Source organism: Geotrypetes seraphini, chromosome 3 (genome assembly GCF_902459505.1).
Source record: "Geotrypetes seraphini chromosome 3, aGeoSer1.1, whole genome shotgun sequence".
Taxonomy (NCBI): Eukaryota; Metazoa; Chordata; class Amphibia; order Gymnophiona; family Dermophiidae; genus Geotrypetes; species Geotrypetes seraphini.
Window position 1 is genome coordinate 210690398 of NC_047086.1, and position 12124 is coordinate 210702521.

At 39.7% G+C, this 12124-nt stretch overlaps 1 protein-coding gene across 2 annotated transcripts in view; it reads right to left on the bottom strand.

Moving 5' to 3' along the window:
- The window catches only part of KIF5A (kinesin family member 5A), a 228937-nt gene that overhangs the window by 44746 nt on the left and 172067 nt on the right, over positions 1-12124 (bottom strand). For both annotated transcript variants that reach the window (XM_033938995.1, XM_033938996.1), the window contains exons 20-22: positions 11525-11626; positions 8556-8616; positions 7036-7107 (exon numbers count right to left, since the gene is read on the bottom strand). In XM_033938995.1, coding sequence (XP_033794886.1) covers positions 7036-7107; positions 8556-8616; positions 11525-11626 — 235 coding nt within the window. The remainder of the gene's footprint in view (positions 1-7035; positions 7108-8555; positions 8617-11524; positions 11627-12124) is intronic.

The window sequence follows — 12124 nt, forward strand, 5'->3', positions numbered from 1 at the left end:
TCCTTTACCTGTTGAATAGCTAACAGTAAGGGTTCCAAAACAATATCAAAAAGCAAAGGAGATAATGGACAACCTTGTCTAACTCCTCTCCGTAAATTAAAACGTTCTGAAAATGTATTATTGATATATAATCTAGCAGCAGGGGAGCTATACAACGTTTTAATTATTTGTATAAATCCTGAACCTATACCAAACCATTCCATTGCCTGATACATGAATGTCCATTCCACTCGATCAAAGGCCTTTTCTGCATCCAAAGAAACAGAAAAAGCCGGATCTTTCATGGCTTTTGTCAAATATAACATATGAAAAGCCAGTCTAGTATTATGAGAAGAAAGTCTTTGAGCAACAAATCCTGTTTGATGCATACCTATAATGAAAGGGAGAGTTTTAGCCAATCTTAAAGCTAATGTCTTAGCTAAAAGTTTATTATCTACATTGATTAAGGAAATAGGCCTATAATTTGAAACCAAAGTGGGATCTTTATTTGGCTTGGGCAAAACTATGATTAAAGATTCTGCCATAGTGCCTGTAATACAACCCTTAGTTAGTTGAGTCTGGTATAAATTTAATAAATAAGGTAATAGGGTATTTTGAAAAGATTTATAAAACTCTACTGTATATCCATCACCACCTGGAGCGGATCCTACTCTAAGGGATTTCAAAGCTATTCCTAATTCTTTTAGTGATATTGGTTCTTCTAAACTTCTTTTTATATGTTCGGGAACCTTAGGACCCTCTAATACTTTCAAAAACTCTAAGCCATCTTTTTCTTTATCTAAATAAGTCTCAGAAGAATAAAGAGATCTATAAAATTGTAAAAATTGTTTTAAAATTGAATTATTTTGATTGTGCATACGTCCAAGTTCATCTTTAATGGCAACTATTTTTGTCTTTCTTTTTTTTGCTTTTAAATAATTTGCCAATATTCTTCCCGACTTATTTGAGTTTCCATAATATAAAGCTTGCTGAGAAAATAAATCCTTTCTAATCAATTTAGATGAAATCTCATGAAATTTTCCTTTAAATTTTAAAAGTTCCTGTTGCGTAGAATAGTCCCATTTTTCTATTAGTTTTGATTCCAAAATTTTAATTTCTTTTTCTAAATCAGAAAACTGTTTCTTAATCTGTTTTTTAAGGTGAGCCGAATAGGAAATTATTTGACCTCTCATGGTTACCTTAAAGGCATCCCATAATGTTTCCATAGAGATCTCATCTGTTTCATTAAGTTGGAAGTAATCCTTTATTTTTTCTAACATAATTTCATAAAAATTTGGTTCAGCAAGCAATGTATTATCAAATCTCCATATAGGTCTGTTTATATCTTGTTCATTGCCTTTAAGTTCAATCCACACTCCACCATGATCTGATAAAATAATTGGATCTATGGCAGCCTGTGTAACTTGATGTACTAATTGATTTGAAACAAAAATATAATCTATTCTAGAAAAAGATTTATGAACATGAGAACAGAAAGAGAATTCCCGGCCATCAAAATGAAGTATACGCCAAATATCTTTCAAATCACAAGATTGTACAAAATTATCTAATCCCAAAGATTTTATAAATCTTTTAGGATTTTTATCCAAAAGAGGATCCATGACAGCATTGAAATCCCCAGCTACTATCAATTTGGATGTAGCCAGTGGAAGAATTAGTTGTTGTAGAGTCTTAAAATATTCTGGTTGATTCGAATTAGGGGCATATACATTAAAAAGCGACAAGGTAGTATCTCCCATGCTCATTTCCAGATGTATCCATCTTCCATGAGAATCCGATGCCTTAAATTTAAAGGAGGCAGAACATTTCTTATTTACCAATATAGCAACACCAGCCTTTTTCCCAACAGCCGATGAGAAAAAACAATGTTTAATCCATCCTCCTTCTAGCTTTTGAGATTCTATATTAGACAGGTGAGTCTCTTGTATGCAGTAAATATCCGCATTTTGCTGTTTTAAAAATAACATAGCTTTTTTCCTTTTTATCGGATGATTAAGACCATTAACATTTAAAGATAGTATCTTAATTTCCATTAGGTAATCTCATCACTTGTTCTATCAAAAGTTAAATTGTGAATATTGAATAATAATTTAATTTCCCAAACAATAATATTTAGATGATCCCCCCTTTTTATGCCCCACCCTTCATTATCCATCCCCCCCCCTTTCCCTCCCATCCATCCCCAATTAAATACGAAAACTTGGAAACGCAAGTAAGATCAGGTATAAATAACTCCTCACAAGCTAATATCTCAAATTTAAATAGCTATCTTTAATTTTATATATGATGTAACTAAAATTTTATATATATTCTATCAAGAAATTAAATATCCACCCTTGTTTCTTTGTTATAATATAGATTATGGGAAAAATGTATATGATAAATAAAAGGATATCTCCAAATTGACAATTTCAATTAACTTAATATCTTAAATCCCAATTTATATAATTGTTCATAAGTTGTGGAAAGATTTTATCTAAATTTATCAAATTATAAAATATCTAAATCTAATCAAGTCAAAAAACCTCAAAGATCTATTCTCGTTTTTTATTAAAGCTGACTTTCATAAATTTAGAAACAATTTTATATCAATTAATTATTAAATATAATAAATGACATCCGATATATATTCTTAGTGAATGATTATATATTGTATAATCCTAAAAATAGAATAAATATAAAGAAAGTTTGTATGTGATTTTGTTTACTCTATAATATTATTGTGTTGTAGAGTTATATGGAATGAGAATTATAATATTATTTTTTTTATTTTTTTTTTTTCTTCTTTTTCTTTCTTTTCATCTTTCTTTCCCTTTTCTTTATTCTTCCTTTTCCCATTTATTTCTTCTTTTAAACCAATAAAGATTTACCTGATAACCATATAGTATCAATTAGATATAGAACTTCTTCAGTACATTACATAAAAGATTTTAGTCTTTTGTTTTATTAGTAGGAACTTTTGAAGGAAGAAGTTGCTTAACCTATAATGAACTTTTATCTTCAAAAAATTAAGCTTATCTTTTATCATCCCACCATTTTATAGTTTCTCTTACCCCTTACTTATCCATATAACCATTTACTGACCAAAAGGAATTATGTAATTAACTGTGAGCTCTACTGTATACAGACCACTCCTTCACGCAGACATTAACTGAAAAGAAAGCTTCGTGTCACTATATCTTTAGAGATCTTTTCATTCATAGAAATCATGTTTTCTCTGTGTAGTAAATGTTATTAAACCTTAGTCCCAAAGTCTGTATGATGAATTACTTCATTCTCTGTCTTTCCGTTCTATAAAACATGTCGCTGTTCTTCATTTCTTCCTGTGTACTGCACGTCAGAAATAGCCAATCAAGTTCATCTCAGTGTGTTTTTATTGGTTGAGCATTGAGATCTCTCGCTTTTTTCTTTTTTTTTTTTTTTTTAAAGATCTTATATCCTTTTAAGAATTGTGACATTTGTAAATAAATCTATCATGACGTTTCTTTCATCTTTGAGAGTATTATAGTTTGTTCCATCAACTTCAAAGGAGTCATGTAATTAATTGTGAGCTTTACTGTATACAGACCATTCCTTCGCGCAGATATTAATTGAAAAGAAGCTTCATGTGTTATATTATCAAAGATCTTCTTATTTATAGAAATTATGTTCTTTTCTGTATAGTAGATGTTATTAAACTTTAGTCCCGAAATTCGTACGATGAATTACTTCGTTCTATGTCTTTCCGTTCTGTAAAACACGTCGCTGTTCTTCATTACATCAGAGATATCCAATCCAGTTCATCTTGGTGTGTTTTCATCAGAGATCTTCTTATTCATAGAAATCATGTTCTCTCTGTGTAAAGTCTGTACGATGAATTACTTCGTTCTCTGTCTTTCTGTTCTATAAAACCTGTCGCTGTTCTTCATTACTTTCTTCCTGTGTACTGCACGTCAGAGATAGCCAATCAAGTTCATCTCGGTGTGTTTTTATTGGTTGAGCATTTAGATCTCTCGTTTTCATTCAAAAGATGTTATGTCCATTCAAGAATTGTGACAGTTGTAAACAAATCCATCATACCGTTTCCTCCATCTCTAACAGTAATATAGTTTGTTCCATCAGCTTCTGTTCTCGTGCCATTCATGGATCGTTAGAGTTACAGTTAAAAAAAAAAAAAAAAAAACACAAACAAACCATAAATAGATCCTGTTGTGAAAATATCCATTAGTAAATTTGGATTAATTTTTAAATAATAAATATAATTTTCTATGTCACAGGTATATATGTCCAGTAAATTATAAATAATATTTAGGAAGTCATTGGCTGTTCTAAATCTTCTAAGTATTCTTGCAGTTTTGAAGGGTCAGTGAAATTCTGGGTTTTATTTGCCAATGTAATCTTCATTACTGCCGGATATAACAGTCCATATCTTGCCCCTAATGCTCTTAATTTGGGACGCAAAGCCAAGAACTGTTTCCTTTTAAATGCAGTTTCTTTAGCAAAGTCAGGTACAATGTGTATTCTTGTATCCTGACATTTGAGGCTCCGGTTTTCTTTGGCAAGTTGACAAATTTCCACAACGTGTTGGTATCGTAGCAATTTAAATATTAATGTTCTTGGACCTTTTTGAGATAAAACTTTTTGGGTCGGTATCCTGTGCGCTCTTTCTATTTCAAGAGGGATTTTTGACTTAATTGGCAAGACTTTAGGTAGAAAATTTTCCAAGAAAGAGATAGGATCATTTTTTTCTACACCTTCAGGCATTCCAATGATCCTTAAATTACATCTTTTTTCGCGATTCAAGCAATCTTCAAGATCTTTTTTAACAACTTCCATTTCCTTCCATATCATTTTGTTCTTTTTCATTTCAGTTTGCATTTGTTCCGTTTTTTCTTCCAACAGATTTAATTTGTTATCAGATAAATCTGCTCTTTTAGTGAGGATTTCCACATCATCACTTACTTTTTGTAACTTTTTTGAGATTTCCATAACAATCTCTTTGATCTGTCTCAATTCAGTTATAATATCTTGATTTTCTTCTGCCGGCAACGGAACTTTAGAAGGAGTTGCTGGTTCCGGCTTTGACCGCTTGTTACTGCTCATCCCCGATCCTCCGGCACTCGTATCGCTCTTATTTTGCTTTCCTGAAGCCATTTCCGATGTAATTAAATGTTATATCTTGCCAATTTGCAATTTTTGATAGCTTATTTTTAGTAAAAATAGCCTGTTACCACGGAGCTAACGGACTACCCGACCATTCAGTTGCGTGTCCAAGCCAAGCCCCTATGTTTCTATGTTTCTATGTTACAGAGTGAAAGCTTCCAGAGCAGGTCACTGGAAGCAGGATCCTGTTGCTAATGCTGCCAGCTGCTCAAAGTTTTTTTTGAAATTGCAGCATCCTCACTCCCTTCTATCCTGGATCATTTTCCCCTCCCCACTCTTGCACAGCATTTCTTCCTCTCTCTTCCACCACCATGTGCAACATGTCTCTCTCTCTCTCCCTCTCATTCCCTCCCTTGCTGCAAAGGGAGTGAGAAAAGAGAGAGAGGAATCCAGCCACGTTTAACATTGCTCCCTCTCTCATTTCCTGGCTCTTGGGCAGCATCTTTTGCCTTTCCCCACCAGCCCCATGCCCAGCATTTCTCCTTCAACACCCCTCTCCAGGGTCATGCCGTGTTTCTCCCTTCTTTCCCTCCACCATGTCCAACATTGCTCTCTCTTGAATCCCTTTCTATATGTCCCACCCTTCTCTCTCCATCACAACACTCAATATTCTCCCTCCCTCCTCTCTATCACCATGTCCAACAATTCTCCTTTCTGTCATATTAGGGTAGCCCCCCTCCCCTCGGCCTATCGAGGCAACTGGTTGTCCAGCAGGGGTCTTAGTGGGAGGAGCATGGACCTTTTGCTCCTGCCTCTTCACGGCTGCCTTCTAAAATGGTTGGTGTGACCTTTCGCGGTGCTTGTGGCATTTTCTGCAGTACCATGAAAGGTCATGGCAGCCATTTTAGAAGGCAGCCGTGTTCCTACCACTGGACCACCAGATACTTCAGTAGGTCTGGGAGGGCCATAGGAGAAGAGCCTCAGGTTGCCGACTCTGCCCTAGCCCATACAGCATCTCTTCCCTCCCTTCCCAACCCCCCCTGTACATGCAGCATCTCTTTCCCTCCTTTCCCACCCACTCCCAGCCCTTGAAGCATCTTACCAGCCTTTCTCTTGAGGCTGCCGGTAGCGTTCATTCGCTCCTCCATGCTTCCGGCGACTGATCCGGAAGCTTCTAGGAAGGCTTCCCTCTGACTGCATCAAAGAGAAGCTCTCCCTCTGATGCAAAACCTGTCAGAGGGAAGATTTCCAAGTCAGCCGCATAGAGGAGTAAAGTAACACTGCCGGCAGCCTGAAAAGAGCAAGGGAGTGCGGCTACATAGGATCCGATGCTGGAGCAAAGTACCACACCTGAGGGATTCCCGAACAAAGCAGACCCATTCCCGCGAGTCTGGAGGGGATCCCCAAGGACTCTGCGGGATTCCCGCTGTCCCCATTCCCATGCAGCTCTCTATTCTCAGTCTCCATCCACCTGCTGGTAGATGTACATAACCCATCCATCTAGACCAGTGGTCTCAAACTCACGGCCCAGGGGCCACACGTGGCCCACCAGGTACTATTTTGAGGCTCTCGGTATGTTACCATTGTTCTGGAACATTGTCCGCCTCATTGTTGTAACCTCACGCAAGAACTTTCCTGCATCTTTCTGAATGTTGCACTGCTTTCAGCTGTGTATAGCTGAAATTATCAGAAGCAATTAAGGAAAGATTTATAAACTATAATGAGTTTTACCTCATGCAAAGTTGTCATTTCTTTAATAAGACAAACTATTTTTTTCTGTGGCCCTCCAAGTACCTACAAATCCAAAATGTAGCCCTGCAAAGGGTTTGAGTTTGAGACCGCTGATATAGGTTGATCTGGAGGGACACTAAGGAAATTTTCATCAGATTCCTACAGCTGCAATATTATGGACTGGGTAGAAAAGAGAGCGGCATCATCAACATTCACACTTACTTTTTTAACTCGACTCGTGACGTCTTGAACAAAAAGCTTCCTAAGGTTGTGGAGGGTCTGGAGTTCACGGGCCTACATGAGAGAGAGAAAAAACAGCTGCTTGCAAAATAGCATCCCCTAAACACCCACAAATCCTGGAGATCCAAGTATCTTTACCATGCTACAAAGACAGTAAACTAAGAACAACATTGGATGTGCAAGAAGGGAGATGTGCAACTATAGGTCTCTCTTGTACTTAAGACAATATATGGGATTGAATGAAAAGTCACAAGAGAAATGTTTAAAGTTGTTTATAGTGTGTCCCAGGTGAGCTGAATGGGAAAGAAAAAGAAGAGAGAATTTCAGCTGAGAATTAAGTAGGAAGCAGAAAGGCCCTATCTGTTTTTTCCTTTCCCCTCTTGCTTCCCTTTAATTTTTATTTAACTTCAATGTAATTTTGAATCTCCCCCTTCCCCAGCACCTCTCGTATCAATCTTGTCTATGTTTTTGTCCCTGTCCTGTCCACATATAGCCCTATTTTATTTTTACTTTTTAACTTAATTTTTAGCATTGTAAACTGACCAGATACTTGTCGATGGTCGGTATATCAAACAGTAAATAAACTTGGAAACTTGGCACAAAGGATGAGAGCCCATGAATGTTAGGTACTTGATGAGATTTAGAGATATTGTATGTAACATTGAGGAGATTCAGATCAGAGAAGGCTAGAAAGAAGACAGAATGATAAAGCCCATGCATGATCACTTCTTAGAGGAAGGAGCAATAAATAGAAAACCTCAAATCTGTTGCTGGCCTTGATGACACTGTTCCCCTTTCGCTGTTCAGATGGTGAAGAGGTGCAAATGACTCCCATACATTTGATTTCTGGCCCACAGTTGTGTTTCCAACTGATAACAAACTAGCATGCTTATTCCCTGTTATCGACCTTGCCCCCATTATGGACTAGCCCAAGAAGGCAAGCTTGGGAGTAAATCAAAGCCAACATTTATGGGAAAGTAATGGTTCACTCCACAAACCTGCAATAAGGATCGCAAAAGAGAAGCTACATCTGCATTAGAGAGTTGTGCGGGGACAGAAATCAAACCCGTCCCTGCAAGTAATCTCTTCCATCCTCACCCGACCCTATAAACTGCAGAAGTAGTTATTTCATTTAATTATGCTACTGAATTAAAGGCTCTGGTAAAGATCCATTTACTCCTCCATGTTACTGGCAGCTAACCTGGAAGCCTTCCTTCTGATACAAAGCGTGTCAGAGGGAAAGTTTCCAGGTTAGCTGTTGGTAACGTGGAGGAGCGAAGGAATGCTGCTGTCAGCCTGAAAAGAGCAAGCGAGTGTGGCTACATAGTACTCATCATCGGAGGAAGGAACCACACCTACAGGATCCCCGAGCAAAGACAACCCATCCCAGTGAATCTTGAGGGGATCCCCACGGACTCTGGGGGATTCCTGTTGCATCCATTCCCTTGCAGCTCTCTAATCTGCATAACAGGGTCCTTGTGACTCCCTTAAGGTAAACTTACCACTGTCTCCTCCAGGCCTTTAAGATCCTGCTTAGACTGTTCATGCCTTTCATGAAGAAATCTGTGGTATGGAAAAAGAAAACTCAGTCAAAATAGAAATGGTTTCACTTTCTGCTAGCCCTGTAAACATTTCAAAGTAAGCCTTACCAATGCTGAGCTCTTCCATTCTATCTCCATTTATTGTGTAGCCAGAAGCCCAAAACTATTTTTTAAGAAGATTCTATGGTTCTTGCCTCTAATCTAACCTTGACCTGCAGTGTGAGGTAATGGCGATTGGGCCTGCCATACTTCAATGGTCTGTCTCCTCTTGCATTGCTTCCTCAATATACAGTACCCATCTCTGACATACTGATTTTTTCCTTTTTAGTTCTTTCCTTCCTTTTTTTGTTTTTGCCCCTGTCCATTCAAATTTCACCCTATTCCTTTCTACTTTTCATCTACCTCTCTCTGTTCTGGCCCTGCATCTAATTCTCTACCAGTCCTCTAATCCAGTGTCTCGCAAACTCTCTGGAATCGCAGCACAGTAAACTCGGGGCTATGGCTGAAGGGCATCTGGAAATGCACAGTCATATCAATGTCCACACATGCGCGAAGGCCTTCCAGATGGAGTCCTTAGCTGCCGGGGAGGGGTTGGGGGTGCTGGAAGAGGAGAGGTACGGAGAGGAGGAGAAGCGCTATCTGACTGCCTACAGAAGGTGCCCCTTACTGCAGTGGCAAAAATGACCTTTGTATGTGGGAAAGACCCACATAAGGGCACACTAGGGTCACTTTCTACTGCAGCTTGGTGAAAGGCACTGTTAAATGGAAATATGTACTGAGTTGATATTATTTTATAATATTTATGAAGTAATATTCAGGGCCTGATTCATAAAGGATATTCTCTGACTCTGTCTATGGGAAAAAGCTCTGCAAATTAGGCCTTTAGCATAGTTGACCTGGCTAGTTACATCTCACTATGGCCAAAAGTTGCCTTGTTTGCCAAAGCTAGTGCAGCTTTCATACAGGATCAACTGAATTCCTCTTATATAAAAATATATAATATTAGGCCAACACTTTGCCTACGTGTCATTATTTAATCCAAGAGAGAAGAATTCCAGGCTGAAGTGCTGCAAGCTAGTCAGATTTTTATAATCTCCGCACATACATGAGACGAATTTGCATGCATTGCCTCCTGTATACTGATGACTCATTCATATTCATTGGAGATAGCCTGAAAACCTGACTGAATTTTGGTATTCCAGAACCTAAGCTGCCTCCCCCCTTGATTTCACCATGTTTATCCATGGCAAGAGATGCTATCATGAGACAATGATATATATGCACCAATACATGCCATGAAATGAAAGCTATGGCAACTAGCAATACTGCAAGGGCAATTACCTAATAATTCCCACTACCAATGTTTTTATCATTACTAGAACACAGATTACACATAACATTAAAGATATTTAAAAACACTAGTTTGCACAGTTTTGTTTTCAAACCAATAATCAATATAAATGGATTTCTACAGCAAGTCAACACCTACTGAATCCGGCCTTCAATTGACTAGTATTAAGTTCCAGTTTTCTAATGGCCACTCGAACTATGCAGGCTTGTGTGCTGGGCATTCGTGACACTTCTGTTTTACTACCGTATTTCCCCCAAAATAAGACCTACTTCCGAAAATAAGTCCTAGTCGCCGGTGGCAGCAACAATGCTTCTTCCCTCCTCTCCCCCCGATGGCAGTGCTGCTGCTGGTTGCGCTGCTTCCATTGCTCCCAGCGCTATGCGCAAGCGACGATTAGACCGAACTTCTGGAGGCATTGGAGCTGCTGGACCTGAATCCCGCCGGTCGGCAGCTGTTTGAAGAGGTGGCGAACGGCAGCACAGCACTGATCCAGTGTCTGATGCGCTTCGCTTGGCTGCTCCATCTCTGGCGTGGCTGTCGGACCCAGTTCCAGGAGCTGAACCACCTGCTCAACAACATCTCGTTGGTGCCACAGGTGAGAGAGCTGGGCCAGGTGGCGCTGGCTGGATCCTTTAGCTCCCATCGCCCCCCCCCCCCCCAATAGCAGCACTCCCTCCTTCTCTTCATCCGATAACGCTGCTCCCCCTCGGCTCCCACACTCTTCAATGTGCTGCTCCCCTTCCTCTCACCTCCCCCACCCCTCATCTGGCAACATTGCTACCCACCCCGCCTCCCTGCTCCTTTTCCTTCCAGCACCTCCACCCCTCATCTGGCAACACTGCTCCCAGCTGCTCCTCCTTGATTCCACCACCCCTCATCTGGCAATGCCGTCTTCCTGCCCTCCCATCTCCCACACTCTTCAAAGTGCTGCTCCCTTTTTTCCCAGCTCCCCAACCCTCATCCTGCAACACTCCACCCCCCCCCTCTCATCTAGCAGCGGGGGGATGGGAGGAATAAAAAGATGCTGCACAAGGATGGGAAGGAGGGAGGGATAGAAGCTGCAAGGGTTCTGATGTACAGGGGGGTGGGGAGGATAGGAGGGAGGGATAGAAGCTGCAAGGGTTCTGCTGTACAGAGGAAAGGGAGGGATAGAAAGATACTGCACAAGGGGATGGGATGGAGGGGAGGAAAGATGCTGCACATGTGGGGGAGAGAAAGGAAATAGGAAGAATTGGGGTGGAGGAGAGGAAGGGAGAGATGATCATTGTACATTAAAAAAATAAGACCTCCCAGAAAATAAGACCTAGTGCCTTTTTTGGGTCCAAAATTCATATAAGACAGTGTCTTATTTTCAATGAAACACGGTAATTGGGATCTAGTTAGGTAATTGGGACCTGGGCTGGCCACTGTTGTAAACAGGATACTGGGCTTGATGGACCTTCGGTCTGTCCCAGTATGGCAATTCTTACGTTCTTATGTGTTCTTTATGGCACTATAGCAGAATGCGAGAAAAGGCTGTGTGTCCCAGCAGGATTTTATAAGGCTGGATTCTTTCTGCACTATATGATGCAAGACTCACGTCAGCTCCTGTAGTTTGGCACTCTTCTCCTGTTCTTCACTCTTCAGCTTTTCATAGTCTGCACGGAGCTTCTCCAGCTCCAGATGCAGTTTCTGGTTCAGGCTGTTGAAAGCAAAACAGAAGAATTGACAAGGGAAGTTTTTCCTCTCTCCCATGGAGGAACCATCAGGCCTGACCATTCTCTTTCCTTTTTCCCATCCACCTGCCTTCAGGGGGCCATCAAGCATAGCTATTTGACTATTATGTCCCATCTAGCTCTTATCAGGTTCCTCTATACACACCTACTCTCCTTCCTCACAAATGGTTCCATTGCAAATGGAAGTGTTGCTGTCCTTACTTAAGAATTATCCAAATATGTAACCCATCTGCAGAAGGGACATGTGTGGTCTCAGTACTTCTAGTACATCATCATCTCTGGATAATTCTTATTGTGGTCCAGTAAGGTGTATCATATTAGAAGATCGTTATATTAAATATTATAAAGACATAAAATAAATAAAACCAAAATCCAGATCCAAAAACTATTACAACCTGTGGAGAAGACCCTTTCTCCAACACTGATCTAACTGCCAGCACTTATCACCCTTATTTAGACAAAGT